This window comes from Salmo salar, chromosome ssa12, assembly GCF_905237065.1.
Source record: "Salmo salar chromosome ssa12, Ssal_v3.1, whole genome shotgun sequence".
Taxonomy (NCBI): domain Eukaryota; kingdom Metazoa; phylum Chordata; class Actinopteri; order Salmoniformes; family Salmonidae; genus Salmo; species Salmo salar.
Genome location: NC_059453.1, coordinates 33,661,129 through 33,678,102, shown reverse-complemented (window position 1 = coordinate 33,678,102; position 16,974 = coordinate 33,661,129). Strand labels below are relative to the sequence as shown.

The window sequence follows — 16,974 nt, the reverse complement described above, 5'->3', positions numbered from 1 at the left end:
CAAACAGTGTGTGTGTCTGTGTGGATTAGGAGTGAGTGCTATTTGGTTGATGTTGTAATTTCCTTTGGACCGTTTTGGAATAATGAAATGAGGCTGTCAATCATTTCACAATTCCCAAATCAGTCAATTGTTATGTACGCACCATTTGGATTTGTTATCAGTGAGTAATTTCGTAATGCACTTAACCTACCTCAAGCTACCGACTGGGGTAATTTTTAAAAATCATAGCCCAAAGGTAGTTTACTAAATTCTTCAACATTTTCATAACTTTGTCAATCAACCTGTTCTTAACAAATCTTAATCATTTCTGTATCAATATGGACTTTAAACCTATTTCCGCCTATAGTAATTTGATAAATACACTTAGTATACCAAAAATGAAGGACACCTTCCTAATATTGAGTCATACTGGTCCTCCGTGGGAATCACACCCATAACCCTGGCGTTGCAAGTGCCATGCTCTAGCAACTGAGCCACGCAAGAGATATGGGATCATTTTAACAAGTGACAATAAGCGATCATGGCTTTCACCTGGATTAACCTGGTGAGTCTATATTAGCGTTTCCAATAATGGACAAAACTCCCTAGGATATATGCTTAGTTGCAGTCAAAACAGCTCATAAAAGTCTCAGTGGTATGAATACTTGGTAGAACTGTAAAACAAATACCCTCTGAATGTACACATAGTGCTGTATTTGTGTGTACTATCTGAAAAATTGTTATTCTACTGAAAATGTTATATAACAGTGGAGGCTCCTCAGAGGAGGAAAGAGACCATCCTCCTCAGTGAATTTCATAAAAATAAAAATGAATGTCTACAATAGCCTCAACAGCACTCTGTAAGGTAGCACATTGGTGTAGTCGGAGGACAGCTAGCTTCCATCCTCCTACGGGTACATTGACTTCAATACAAAATCTAGGAGGCTCATGGTTCTCATCCCCTTCCATAGACTTACACAGTAATTATGACAACTTCCAGAGGACATCCTCCAACCTATCAGAGCTCTTGCAGCATGAACTGACATGTTGTCCACCCAATCAAAGTATCAGAGAATGAATCTAGTACTGAAAGCATAAGCTACAGCTAGCTAGCACTGCAGTGCATAACAGGTGGTGAGTAGTTGACTCAAAGAGTGAGAAAGACAATAGTTGAACAGTTTTGATCAAATTAATTTCTCCCAAAATGAAGGAGAAGCAAGAAAGATATTTCATCATATTTCATAATTTTTCACTTTCAGTTTCACTTACTTAGCTAGAAAATGCAGCTAGCTGGCTGTGACTATCCAACACAACACTGGAACTCTTCCAAGTTAAGGTAAGCTTTTGGTTTTACTAATTTATTGCCAGGGCCCGAGCTAAACTGCTTATTGACTGTACACTGTAATGTTACTGCATGATGGTAGCGGGTTTACGGACGCATTAGTTCTATTAGCTATGTTGACTATAATGTTACTTTAGCTAATATGGTGACAACGATGTAGGCTGTGTGTAACGGTTATGATATGGTTTGGAAAAGTTTTTTTGCCTGGTGACATACAGCTGATGTGTTGTGCATTGAAGTCCACAAGTGAAGGGAAAAGGTGAGAGGAGGAGAGCGCATTGATGCAAGAAGGAATACAACATGGCTGCTATGAAAGTGAACTGTGTTTACGCGTGATCAAGGGTGAAATCATTTCGCAGATTCTGTTAAAATGTTTCTTAAACGGAAGCAAACGGAACGAAACAGGGATAAACACACTTGAATTTGTCAAATAGAAACTCTTGTTTGCAACTGTTGGACTAATGATTACACCCTAGACCAGCTAGATGCAGCCAAGATTCTGCAAGGCAGTATTGAATGTGTTACTGTCTGTCACCTAAACTTTCATTCATAGGCTAGGTTGTAGCAACGTCATGATGGGTACAGGGAAAATTTGAGTATCATATAGTAGCCTAAACCTATCACTGTTACATTGAACTGGGTGAATGGAATATGAATGACAGTCATCCAATATGCTGTAATAGAAATAAGGCCATGCTCATGATGCCTGGGTCAGCCCGCAGGCACCCGGCCCACCACAAGGAGTTGCTAGAGCGCGATGAGCCAAGTAAAGCCCCCCCGGCCAAACCCTCCCCTAACCCGGACAAAGCTGGGCCAATTGTGCGCCGACCCAGGTCTGTAGTAACGCCTCGAGCACTTGGGAGGCCTCTATCTCAGAATTCCTGATCAACAGCTGGTTTGGGCGAAGTAGAGTTGAATAATGCATCCGCCCTCTCCTTTAGCCATCCCTCTCTCTTCCGATCTTCCCTCATCCCCTCTCTATTTCTCGCCCCCTCTCCTCATTCCCTTGCTCCCTTGGCAGACTGTTCTGAGACCTGTTAGCTCACCTCGGCAGACTGTTCGGAGACCTGTCAGCTCACCTGTGCCTTCTGGTGATGTTGAGAAAGTAAACAGAAAGCTGATCACCATCTATTCCAGATGGACGGCCACGGTGGCGCTGACAGAGGGCCACAATGTTCCCACAGTGAAGCTGACAGGTGTACGACGGTCCTGACATTGTCGTCATGTTGATGATAACATTTTTTTTTCTGTGTGTGTGTGTGTTTACATGCACGGCAGGTTTATGCTAAACATGTTTCAACATTAGTGTTAGAGTTTAGTGTGAATATCCTCTGACCTTCCGTTCAGTTCTCCTGTCACCCAGAGGCTAGGACTGAGGCGTCACAAATGAAGACGGACTCAGCTGAGAGATAACTTTTCTGTGTAAAAAGATCTCCTTGTAATAATTATCACTCAGTTGAAAGTTTGATATTTCACCCAAGATGAATGTTTTTTCCTCCATGGTTCACAGTTGATATGTTCTGGACAAATATTTGAATGTCTTTGTTGAGACTGTTTTTTTTTTGTTTAACATGGTAAATATAGAATGATCACAAAGTAGATGAAATAACGTGTTTTCAGGTGACACTGAATACTGAATGGTGCTACTGTAGATGAAGCCCTGACCTGTCTTTCTATAACCAACACTAGATGGCATTGTAGTACAGTGCCACAGCTCCCCAGCTTCTGCATGTCTGTACTGAAGTCACCATTTGGATCTCGAAAAGGTGGATGATGTTCGCTCTGTTTATCCACACAGCGTGCATCCCAAATAGCACTTTATTCCCTACTTAGTGCACTACTTTCGACCAGCCCTGGTCAAAAGTAGCGCACTATGTAGGGAATAGGGTGCCATTTGGGACGTACACCTGAATTGATGACAGAGGGGTGGTAACACTGCAATAATCTTTAAAAAGGGTGCATCTCAAAACTCCCAATAAAGCTGACATCTCAATATTTCATACACCACTTAATGTAACATTTGTAGTGTTGATTCAGGAGTTAAAATCACTCTGTACATGTGAAATTAACACGAAGTGGTGTAAAATAACCCCCCAGTGCTGGTGTTAATAACCAGAGTTATTGCTTTACACTGTGGCGAGTAAAACAGTCCTATCAAAACCACACCCATTATTATATTTGCCAGCATGCTCTACTGCACGTTTTCAGGATTGTTTTTAACATCCGTGTTTGCATGTACATTGCTCGATTAACTACACAAAGATAAATAACTGTCATGACGTTGCCCTGTTGGCGAGGTTTATGACCCCCATAAATACCTTCCTCCCTTTCCTCTCTCTACTCTACAGATGTGACTGTTGGAAAGCCCTTTGTTAACATAGAGAGTGTCTGGTAACGTCAAAAGGGGTGGGGAACAGAACCATATTTCAGCAATCCAACCAGCTGAAAATATGACCAGCTGAAAATATGCGTTGGTACTTAAAGAATATGATATCAGATCAGTTGTCGTCTGAGACATTATTACTGATGATAGGATGACAAACTGTATCTTGGAAAGTCTACACATTCTAGTTATATGATTCACATGGAGTTGTTGTGCAATTTAAATGTTTAAATATGAAACTATTTGTGAAAAGATTAAATGTAATTTTAGCTTCTAAATGAGAGAATGGTTTTCATAAAGTAAAAACTCTGCTCACTCAGTGAACAGACATTGGTTGTAAACTATGAAACGCGCCCTTCTCTCCCACCACTACATAAGCCCCTTTACGAAAACGTAACTTTGTGTTCCCGAGGACGTGAGGACTGCTGTCCATACGTTAAAAAGGGCGAATTTCAACGTGGAGGTGACGATCAACACACTGGAAGGATGAATTTCGACTACACCAGCCAGAATATAGCATGAGCTTAAAGTATGGCAACTTGGTATGAACTTTGAACTCTTATTCACTACAAAAGTGATACCTCCTAGCTGTTGAGTTAGCAGCAGCAGCTGTAAATGTGGGCTAGGATAGGATGGACAATCTCTTCAGAAAGACAGGGTACTACAACGTATCCGTTCTACCACACGCCGACGGTACCACAACGCATCCGTTCTACCACAAGACATATTCTTCAAAGGACAAAAGAGATCCCTGCTGGGCAACCCGGCCTTCCATCTACGACCAACCTATCGAAGCGCAGCTCAGAGTAAATATTTCTTGCATTTTCCTTTTCCAAATGGGCGGTTATTTAGAATGCATAAGATTCTGTATTTAAGATAGCATAGCTGCATTGGATCCGATAGAGACCCAAACCTTTTGTCTTCCCGCGCTTTCATTCAAACCCATGTAACCAGCCGTCATATTGATTCCGTCCGCCAGGGACGTTTTCTTGTATGACATAATTAGTAATCAATGTATGATCCATCCTGTGTATATGTAATTCTGTGTGATTATTTAGGTATTTAGTAAATAAATAATTAAACCAAATTTTGCATTGCTGATTCAACTTGTTAGCCAGGGTTCGTGAAGAATTTACGACGTTCAGATGAGACTGAATAAGGTGACGATTAATGACTGACTGCTACTGTGGTAAAGGATTACCAGGTCTTTAAGAGTTTATTCGGAAGATAACAGCTCTATAAACATTGTTTAGTGGTTCCCCGACTTAATTTAATCAGGGAATATCAATTTCAAACAAATTATTTTATAGAATAGCATGTCATATCACTTAATCCAGCATAGCAAAAACACGGCATAACATACAGTACATTTTTATTTATTTATTATGTTACCCCATTTTTCTCCCCAATTTCGAACTTGTCTCATCGCTGCAACTCCCCAACGTGCTCGGGAGGCGAAGGTCGAGTGATGTGTCCTCTGAAACATGACCCGCCAAGCTGCGCCTCATAACACCCGCCTACTTAACCTAGAAGCCCACCGCACCAATGTATCAGAGGAAACACCATTCACCTAACGACAGGTCAGCCAGCAGGTGCCCGGCCCACCACAACTAGTCGCTAGAACGCAATGAGCCAAGGAAAGTCCCCGCGGCCAAATCCTCCCCTAGCCCGGACGACGCTGGGCCAATTGTGCGCTGCCCTATGGGACTCCCGATCACGGCCGGTTGTGGTACAGCCGAGGATCGAACCCGACAGTACATTTTTTTGAAACTAATCCAATCAGTTAATTCGATTTATTGCACCTATTACTGAAATGCTTGTTCCGGTTTAAATGGTTAAGGTAGTTTTTTTTAATGAAGTCTCCTAACCCTGACAGTCATTCTGAATGCAGGTTGCGGGTGAATACAAATTCCAACTCTAGCAGGATTCCAATAGGAATTAAACATCACTTTGCAAGCCAGCATAATGTGACTTGCAGGCCTGATGTGGCCTGTAAACAAGGGGTTTCCTAACACCACAGTGTGAGGGTAAAACTAGATCATCAACTAGGCCAATAAGTAAGACCTTATAATATATGTAATATATTGTCAGAGTATAATTTTAATGATAACATTCACCCAGGAACTCACTTGGGGAAAGTCAGAGGCCTTTAAAAGGAAAGCGTTCAACAATCATGTCTCTGTCACAAACAAATACAGTCATGGGTGTTAACTCTACAATTTATTCAAAAAGAAAATGCAACCTGAGAAATATGCAAATTAGGCTTTACACCATACAGTGTTAAAACACCCAAATAAGTATTTACTGTAACGCTATCCTAAACCAAGTGTTATGGTTTACACTGTAGGTGTTGCGTATTACTCTACATTAGAGCTATGCAAACACCACAATCAAGTTCCTTTGAACACTGCAACAGAGTTAAATCTAACACTTTCGATAGTGTTTTTTTTAACACCAGTACAGTGAGACTCATATGTTCACTGAAAATAGTGTACATTTTACACTTGCAGAATTGAATGTACACCATTGATTTTGCTGTGTGCGCTAAGTTCAAGGTCAGAATACACAGAGAAATGTGCATGAAAAGGGAATTAAGTTCCATTTAAGTACGCATCACTTGTCTGAATCAGCCCCCATTATGTTAAAAAGAGTGCATCTCAATACACTTATGGGTACATCTCAAAACTCACAATGAGGGGTATATCTCAACACTCTTAAAATGGGGACTGCATCTTAAGTGTAAAATGGGCACATCTCAATACCCTTAAAAAGGGGTATATCTCAATAGTCTAAAGGGAATTCTTCATCAATTACTATACTAGTAAAGAGCATTGGCCATGCAGTGTACAAAATATACAGTACAGTACTACTAGACCAGCGGTTCCCTACCTTTTTTGGTTACTGAAGTTCTCTCTGCCCGGAGTACCCCTGAAGTACACCCTCATGTGTATTTTACCAGTAGGCCTATGGTCTCACAAATCTTACCCCTGCGGATAGGCCAAGTACCCCCCCAGGAGTCCTAGTATCCCTGGAACCACTATACTACAGGGAGACTACGTGTAACACATCACATAAATCAACAGAATCATTACACATATCATTACTCTTTTTATTTATTCCTCTATTATTTCTCTCTCTGCGTTGTTGGGAAGTAAGCATTTCACTGTTTACCAAGCATGTGACAAATAACATTTGATTTGAGATAATCGGTCTCTTGATGTAGTGTAGTATAATGTGGATACAATCATTTATTTTAAGAGGAGACAAGAAGTTCCGCCTCGAGGTACTTCACCAAATACAGCAGTTTTTATTTATTTATTTTCAGAGGTATAATACAGTAGATTGCACATCGAACATCATGAAAATTACTCATTGTAAAAAAAAAAAACACATTTCAACATCTCCAATGACTTCTTCTGTGACTTGAATATTTTCTAAAATATGCGTATTACAACAAATGCAAAAGTTCACATTTTGAATATGCGATGCAAGAGGCAAAGCAGCTATAACCACAGGCATAATAGATATACTGCATAGATGAATGGTTCTATGGATTACCATGGCTACAAATGAGTAGAACATCTAGATGGTTATAACTTACACATGTAATAGTCTATATAAAAGTAATTTCTGTCTATGTACATGTTTATGATTAACTATATACAGTGTTAACACAAATAGAATGTAACAAATATCAAGAAGGCAGTTCTAATCTGAAGAAACAACTCAAATAGTGTTTGACAATGTGAGATATTTTCATAATTTGTTTTGCAGTTAACATTTGGATTTTTTCTCAAAATATATTACTTATCCTTCAAACTGAACAAAGCTATCAAGTGGAAACATGCCATATGTATTTTATGAAGCTCCAATGTAGAAATGTGGAACAACCATAACACTACCGGATGGTTTTAGATTTAGCCACACGCTCCTCCAATACCCTTCTCCTTTTTTTCCCCTTTGCAATTTGCGCACTGTGGGTAGAAACTTCTAGGCTGTCAATGAGACCGAACAAGGAAAAAAACGTAATATTGTTAATAAATAACAATAACTATCATCAGTCGCAACATTGAACATCGACAGTAGTTGTCCTCTAAATTGATAATTCACTTTAAAATGTACAAAGATTAATTGTTCAATGAGGTCTTACTATGACATAAATACTATAGCTTAAATATATAACGTATATTAGACAAGATGTATTTTCTAGTTAGAAAAAAATCTTACTGTGTTAAACGTGACTAACAGGGTCTCTCCTTTATCAATGTCAAATTCCTAATGGCACCCTATTCCCTACATAGCAAACTACTTTTGGCCAGGGCCATGGGGTGCCATTTGGGACACACAACAATCCAAAGCCAAACAGCTTGCATTCATTTTATTTAACTGGCTTGCCTAGATAAAGGTTAAGAACAAATTCTTATTTACAATGACGGCCTAGGAACAGTGGGGTAACTGCCTTGTTCAGGGGCAGAACAACACATTTTTACCTTGTCAGCTCAGGGATTCCATCTAGCAACCTTTCGGTTACTAGCCCAATGCTCTAACCACTAGGCTACCTGCCCCCCCTATGTAACTATGCATATGCAATCTGATAGAAAACTTGTTTTAAATATACATTTTACATTTCCAGTGATTTACTCCATTGCCAGAAAGCAGTATTCTTGTACAAGTACACTACCGGTCAAAAGTTTTAGAACACCTACTCATTCAAGGGTTTTCCTTTATTTTTAATATTATCTACATTGTAGAATAATAGTGAAGACATCAAAACAATGAAATAACACATAGAATCATGTAGTAACAAAAACTTTAAAAAAAATATACATTTTATATTTGAAATTCTTCAAAAAGCCACCCTTTTCCTTGATGACAGCTTTGCACACGCTTGGCATTCTCTCAATTATGTCAAGAATAGCTCAAATAAGCAAAGAGAAACAACAGTCCATTACTTTAAGACATGAAGGTCAGTCAATAGGAAACATTTCAAGAACTTCGAAAGTTTCTTCAAGTGCAGTCGCAAAAACCATCAAGCGCTATGATGAAACTGGCGCTCATGAGGACAGCCACAGGAATGGAAGACCCAGAGTTACCTCTGCTGCAGAGTATAAGTTCATTTGAGTTACCAGCCTCAGAAATTACAGCCCAAATAAATGCTTCACAGAGTTCAAGTAACAGAAATCTCAACATCAAGTGTTCAGTGGAGACTGAGTGAAATCAGGCCTTCATGGTCAAATTGCTGCAAAGAAACCACTACTAAAGGACACCAATAATAAGTGACTTGCTTGGGCCAAGAAACACGAGCACTGGACATTAGACCGGTGAAAATTTGTCCTTTGGTCTGGAGTCCAAATTGGAGATTCTTGGTTCCAACCACCGTGTCTTTGTGAGACGCGGTGTGGGTGAACGGATGATCTCCGCATGTGTATTTCCCACCATAAAGCATGGAGGTGTGGGGGTGCTTTGCTCGTGACACGGTCTATTGATTTATTTAGAATTCAAGGCACACTTAACCGGCATGGCTACCACAGCATTCTGCAGCGATACGCCATCCCATCTGGTTTGGGCTTAGTGGGATTATCATTTGTTTTTCAACAGGACAATGACCCAACACACCTCCAGGCTGTGTTAGGACTATTTGAACAAGAAGGAGAGTGATGGAGTGCTGCATCAGATGACCTGGCCTCCACAATCCCCCGACCTCAACCAAATTGAGATGTTTGGGATGAGTCGGACCGCAGAGTGAAGGAAAAACAGCCAACAAGTACTCAGCATATGTGGGAACTCCTTCAAGACTGTTGGAAAAGCATTCCAGGTGAAGCTGGTTGAGAGAATGCCAAGAGTGTGCAAAGCGGTCATGAGCAAAGGGTGACTATTTGAAGAATCTCAAATATAAAATATTTTGGTTACTACATGATTACATATGTGTTATTTCATAGTTGATGTCTTCACTATTATTCTACAATGTCGAAAATAGTAAAAATAAAGAAAAACCCTTGAATGAGTAGGTGTTCTAAAACTTTTGACCAGAAGTGTATATGTGCCTGGTGCACTATTAACAGCAAAAATCAGGATTAGTTTATATCAACTTTGCATTGTTCATCAGCTACATTACATTCAAACTGGCTCTCCATATCTGATGGTCTCAATGACCATCAAACCATGTTCTGAGGCTATACACACACACTATTCTCTTTTCTCTCTCCTTTATCTTCATCATCCCTTTATTCCCCCCTTTTCACTGCATTATGTACATACTGTAATTCTGCAGGGACTCCATTTGGACTCCATGGATGTAGTAGTAGCTTCCTGGTTTCTTTCCATTAAAAAAATATACAAACTTTATCTCTGTCTTTATTAACAGTACTGAGTGTGAGATGGACGATGAAAAAAAGAATCAAATTGATAAAATACTTGTAATAAACATCCTGCTCTCTGACGGGATGATTAAACCACACAGTCAAAATAAATAGATTATAAAGAGAGGAAAACTTTTTACTTTCAATCTACCCACTTATAGTATATTATCTTACAAGTTATACAGTTGACAGAAGTCCTATGTGGGTTACCGGGGAGATATCGGCTTCTATATTGACCAAGATGGAGAATGTACTGTATGGCGAAGGTGAACAAGGTCTGATTGAGAATCACTACTTCTACTGTACTTTGAGTAAAACCAGAGATAGAAGGTCGGCTGTGGGGGGGGGGGTCGCCATCTCCCAAATGTGTCAAAATTCAGAGAACTGCACTACAAGAGGTCTTCAAAATAGGTCGTCACACACGGAAAAAGATACACACCCCCCCCCGTCACAAAACGCAATCTAGGTGCCTTCCCCATCAGCCCTCCCAATCGCCCTCCTCCAGACCGACCAACCTAGTCTACCACCTCAGCCAGACTCTCCCTTCCTGGGGATGTGTGTGCAACCCACTGCCCAGGCTCCAGGGCTTCACGCAGGCCTCAGCATGGGGAGGAGGACATGCGGTAATACTCGGGACACTTGAGGAGCGCTGGGTAGTTGGAGTGGAGGGAGTGGTTCATCTGGAGCGAGGCTTCGCTGGAGATGCTGGAGGGGCTGCGGCCGCGCTGGTCCCAGGTGTCCGGGTGGAGGAACTGACCAGAGTAATCGGAGCAGTTGCTGTGGCGTGGCCCATATAAGCCCGGGTGGGGTCTGTACATCTCCTCGGCCGTGTAGCGCTTCATGAACAGGTAGACGGACATTACGCCAGCCGTCTGGAGATACATGACAGATGTAAGGGAGCAGGATAACTTGCAGTAAGTATCCTCTTCAACAAATGATATCACAACTGCATGGTTGTGCCTTGAGGAACAGTTCATTGCCCAATCAACCTAGATGTCCCCTTATCTGTATCAACACACTTAATGTGGGTATCATTGCGCAAAATATTTGATCTCCCTAGACCCTATGTCAGCATTTCCCAAACTCTGTCCTCAGGATCCCACGTTTAGTTTTTTTCCTTAGCACTATACAGGCGATTCAAATGAACAACTAATCATCAAGCTTTGATTATATGAATCAGCTGTGTAGTGCTAGAGCAAAACTAACCAAAACGCGCACCCCTTGGGGTCCCCAGGACCGAGTTTGGGAAATGCAGCCCAATGTACTCTACATTGACAGGCGTAAGCAAAATGCATAGGCTCTAGGGGTAGGTTAGGCTATGGATTTGGGATTGGGCCTACAATGTAATGAAGAAGCAAGGAGGAAGTTACCTCAGTTAGCAGGAAGGAGATGGCAGCGAAAGCGAAGGACCAGCCGTACTGGTAACTGAAGTAGGCCTCGTTGGTCTTGGTCCTGTTCAACATCTCATCATTAATACTGGAGATGTACAACACCAGGCCCACCACCAGAGACAGACCTAGCAGAGAGAGGAGGGATGGAGAGAGAAAAATATGGGGAGAGAGATGGGGGGAGAAAGTGTGAGAGAACGAGAGAAAGTGTTTGAGAGAGAGAGCGATAGGAAGAATACAGATTCTTCTGCATAAGCAGGATGTTGTAATTCTATGGTGATACATTTGTGTTCTTGTACAGTATGTTAATGATATGCAACATTCCATTAGAAATAGAATAGCTTTCATGGTGTGATCACTGATACAGAACCCCAATGTTTTGTTACTACGCAACAAGGGCTGCATTCTAAGGTAATGCCAGTAATAATTGTGCATGCAAATCACTACTAGATGAAACAAAGAATGTGTCCTGGGGACTTAAAATTAAACCATATTGAGCCAGTTTCCTTGACACAGATTAAACCTAGTCTTGGACTAACACACATTGTCCATGGAGATTGTCACATCTGCTCCTGCTACGCCCTCGTGTTCATCCGGTGTCTCCTTGACCTGCAGCCACTCTCCCTCTCTGTGTGTGATTGTGTGGTTGGAGACAGGTGTGCTGGAGTCAGAGCAGATCCCTACCAGCTGCAACCCGTTCCACAATCAAGACCTCTACAAATACTCAGTCCTGCCACTTCCACTCTGCCAGATCTTAATCTCTGCTCATTTTGCCACTGACTCCTGTTCCTCATCTCACCACCCTGTTTCCCTGTTCTGGATTCCCCTCTGGACCAATTTACCCTGTCCCAACCCAGCTCACTCCAACCTCAGCCTCCACATCTAGTTTCCTACAACTCATCCGAGCTTCCCTGGATCTGCACTCCATATCTCCCTGTGTTACAATAAATACCATGGTTCATTTCATCCCCGTTTCTTCGTCTGCTCTTGGGTTCCCCTGTGCCGCTCCGCCTAACAGAGATTCTCCATTGAAATAGTTTAGTCCAGGAGTAGGTTTAATCTCTGTCCAGTAAACTGGCACTTAGACTCAATAAATAAATGTGAAGAATCTCTTGTTTCAACAAAATGCATTCACAGAAGTGATGTCATTTACCTGAGAGGATGAAGAAGATTCCGGAGATGAAGGCCAGGATGGTGCGGTGGGGCCGGATATGTCCGATGTTGCTCAGCACAAAACCAATGAACAAGAAGAAGAGACTAACCAGAGGGAAAGGAGTGGCTGAACGGATCATCTCTGGAACAAGGAAAGGAGATAAAGAATGGATGATACATTTAGTAAGTTTGTTCGTTCATTCAGTCAAATCGTATCAATTCATCCAAGTCAATCTATTGTGATGAGTCTGTGTTCTATGAAGAGTTTAAATATAAGAGTCAATTAAATGTGTTCTCTAACCACTGAGATAAAGCACAACATGATTTGATTGACTCAGTAAAAGAACCCTAAAGCAGTGAATGGCATATAGCAAACACCAGATTCGCTTCCTGGTTAAATTGGTTTTGTAACTTTTTTCAACTTCCCACAGTTGATTGCTTTTCTCTCGAGGTCTCTGACAAACAACAAGCAATATAGCTACCTCTGTTCCTGGTGTCATTCCATTTGCACACACCAAGGGGTGGTTCCACTGCCTGGGATGTCTCCACAAGCATCTCAACTTACGGAGATGTTGCTGGGACCCCCACTGTGAGAATGGTTTCTCCATACCAATATAACTGCAAGCCCCAATTCTGACTTGTGCTCTAATATCTGCTTCACTGACTTCTGCTCTCGTAAAAACCTGGGTTTTCTGCATGTTAACACTAGAAGTTTATGACCTAAAATGGATCAATTGAAAGTGTGGGTTCACAGCTCCAATCCAGATGTGTTGGTCATTACTGAGACGTTAAGGAAGAGTGTTTTGAATACTGATGATAACGTTCCTGGTTATAACCTTTTTCAGCAAGACAGATCTTCCAAAGGTGAGAGAGTGGCAATCTTTACCAAGGATCACCTTTGGGTGCTCGGTTGTCTCCAAGTCTGTCCAAACAATTTGATTTGCAGGTTTTAAGTATTAAACGTTCAAATAGCTCTTTGTTGACTGTTGCTGGGTGCTATCGTCCTCCATCAGCACCGGCCTGTACCCTACCTGCCCTAAGCTCTCTCCTGGCCCCCTACACCAAGTCTGAATTTGTCCTGCTAGGTGACCTAAACTGGGACATGCTTAAACCACCTGACCAAGTTCTAAAGCAATGGGACTCCCTAAATCTTTCTCAGATTATCACCAATCCCACAAGGTATGACTCCAAACTCCCAGAAAAGGCTACTCATCTTGATGTTATCCTCACAAATAATCCTGATAGGTATCAGTCTGGTGTTTTCTGTAATGACCTTAGTGATCACTGTTTTACAGCCTGTGTTCGTAATGGCTGCTCAATGAAACGACCTATCCTGATTTATCATAGACACTTGCTAAAATACTTTAATGAGCAAGCCTTCCTTCATGAACTGGCCTCTGTAAAATGGTATGGAATCCGCTTGATCCCCTCTATCGAAGACGCTTGGACCTTCTTTTTTTAATATTTTTCTGTGGTATTGTTAACAAACACACCCCCATAAAGAAAATGAGAATTAAAAACATGTTCAGCCTCTGGTTCGACCGTGATCTTGCGGAGTTGCTCCACCTCAAGAATTGCATTTGGCGAAAGGCTCGGCACACGCATACTCTGGCTGGCTCTCGTTCAGGCAAATGAGAAATAAGTGCACTCAGGCTATCTGGAAGGACAAAGTTAGTTCCTTTAAGGAGCAGTTCTCTCTCTGTGGGTCAGACCTCAAGAAGTTCTTTAATCACCACTTCATTAAGACTCAGCCATGCCTCCTTGCCCATCCAACATTTCCTCATCTCCCACCCCTTTAATGCGACTATCCCCGATGTTTTTCTTATTTATAAAACCCTCTTAGGCCTCACTCCCCCTATCTGTGATATCTACTGCAGCCCTCATCCTCCACATACAACACCTGTTCTGCCAGTCACATTCTGTTGAAGGTCCCCAGAGCACACACACATCCCTGGGTCGCTCCTCTTTTCAGTTCGATGGAGCTAGCGACTGGAACAAGCTGCACAAAACACTCAAACTGGACAGTTTTAGCTCAAGCTCTTCATTCAAAGACTCAAGCATGTGTAACCGATGTGAAATGGCTAGTTAGCGGTGGTGTGCGCTAATAGCGTTTCAATCAGTGACGTCACTCGCTCTGAGACTTGAAGTAGGGTTTCCCCTTGCATTGCAAGGGCCGCGGCTTTTGTGGCGCGATGAGTAACGATGCTTCGTGGGTGTCAGTTGTTGATGTGTGCAAGGGTCCCTGGTTCGAGCCCAGGTTGGGGCGAAGAGAGGGACGGAACCTACACTGTTACACATGGACACCCTTACTGACAGTTGTGGCTGCTTTGCGTGATGTACTGTTGTCTCTACCTTCTTGCCCTTTGCACTGTTGTCTGTGCCCAATAATGTTTGTACCATGTTTTGTGCTGCTACCATGTTGTCATGTTGTGTTGCTGCCTTGCTATGTTGTTGTCTTAGGTCTCTTTATGTAGTGTTGTCTCTCGTGATGTGCGTTTTGTCCTATATTCATATTTTATTTATTTTTGTATTTTTAATCCCAGCCGCAGGAGGCCTTTTGGTAGGTCGTCATTGTAAATATGAATTTGTTCTTAACTGACTTGCGTAGTTAAATAAAGGCTAAATAAAAATAAATACATAAACAACTATGCTATGAAGCAGGAGCAGACCATAGGTCAAATTTCATAGCCTGGGTAGAGAGGTAGGTCTATGCTACAGCTGTAATGAACACGATGGGAGTCAGAGAGCTGATTTCAAGCACAGGGCGCAGCAGGTGTTTATTGTAAAGGACCACAGGAGGCGGCAGGTAGCTGGGTCCAGGGTCAGGCAGAAGGTCATACACAGGGGCTCGAAAATGGCAACAGTACAGTCAGGAAAAAGGCTAGTAACGTCGTCCGGGAGATCAGGCAATAGGTGGATAACAGGCAGGGAATAGGCAAAAGGCGTCGTTAGTGAGACAAGCCAAAACTATCATGCACAGGAGGATTAAATCACGGGAAAAATAGAGCTCCGAAGTGTGTCACAAAACAAACAATACCTCACAATGATGGGGTGCAAAGAACTGAACTAAATAGTGTGTGATAATGATAGACAGGTGTGTGAACAGGTGATCAGAATTCAGGTGATTGGGATCTGGAGAGTGAGCGGCGTTTAGGGGACCTATGTGTTTGAGAGTGTGAGCTGGAAAGTGGGCTGGAAAGTGAGCTGCATTCAGGGGATCTACGTGTTTGAGAGTGTGAATTGGAAGCAGACGTTACAGTACCCCCCCCTCCATGGGCGGCTCTTGACGGCTTAGGAAGCTGAGTAGGGGGCCTCCCTGGGGACGTGGAGCTGGGCGGTCAGGACGGTTAGGGTAGAAAGCCAGGATCATGGCTGGGACGAGGATGTCCTGGGCGGGGACCCAGCACCGTTCTTCGGGTCCGTACCCCTCCCAATCCACCAGGTAGTGGATGCGACCACCCAGGCGCTTGGAGTCAAGGAAGGCTTGGACGGAATAAGCCGGTGCACCGTCGACATCAAATGGAGAGGGTGAGCCACTGGAGGATGGAGAGGGCTGTACCTCACAGGCTTGAGAAGGGACACATGGAAGGATGAGGAGATCCGGTAATGGCGGAGCAACTGGAGATGGTAGGTGACAGGATTGATGCAGTGTTATTTTGAAAGGACCAATTAACTTTTTGCAGGGGTCACAAAACTGAATGTCCCGGGTAGAGCGCCACACACGTTGCCCGGGGTGGAAGAGTGGAGTAGGTCGGCGACGCCGGTCAGCGAACCGTTTCTGGGAAAGGGAAGCTTGATGTAGGTGCCGATGTACTGTCTCCCAAACCTGCTCACACTGTCGAAAAACCACTCATCGATGGCAGGCACAGTTCCGGGCTCTGTCTCCCATGGGAACACATGGGTTGGTATCCGAGGACACACTGAAAAGGAGTGAGATATGCACCCAGGAGTTCTGTGGGTATTTGGCCCAGGCTTGATAGCGACTCCACTCGCGTGGTTGGTGGGTGCAGTGTTGGCGAAGGTACTTCCCTATTTCCTGATTCAGGCGTTCCGTCTGCCCGTTGGTTTGGGGATGGTATCTGGAGGATAGACCCCCAGTCGGTCGCAGAAGGCACGCCACACCCTGGAGACGAACTGGGGTCCCCAATCCAAAACAATGTCTTCCGGGATCCCATACAGACGAAACACCTGTTGGAACATGCACTCGGGCCATTTCCACGGCATTAGGTAGATACGGAAGGGGGATGAGTCGGCCCACCGTGGAGAACCGGTCCACTACAACTAAAATAGTAGTGAAGCCCGAAGAGTCTAGCAGATCAGTGAGGAAATTCATGGCGATGTGGGACCATGGCCTGTGTGGTGTAGGTAAAG

At 42.9% G+C, this 16,974-nt stretch overlaps 1 protein-coding gene across 1 annotated transcript in view; it reads right to left on the bottom strand.

The window, feature by feature from the left end:
- Window positions 1-9,571: 9,571 nt before the first annotated feature.
- The window catches only part of LOC106564881 (voltage-dependent calcium channel gamma-5 subunit), a 28,009-nt gene continuing 20,606 nt past the window's right edge, over window positions 9,572-16,974 (bottom strand). The window contains exons 4-6 of the mRNA XM_014131367.2: window positions 12,605-12,745; window positions 11,434-11,579; window positions 9,572-10,935 (exon numbers count right to left, since the gene is read on the bottom strand). Coding sequence (XP_013986842.1) covers window positions 10,663-10,935; window positions 11,434-11,579; window positions 12,605-12,745 — 560 coding nt within the window. The 3' untranslated portion in view covers window positions 9,572-10,662. The remainder of the gene's footprint in view (window positions 10,936-11,433; window positions 11,580-12,604; window positions 12,746-16,974) is intronic.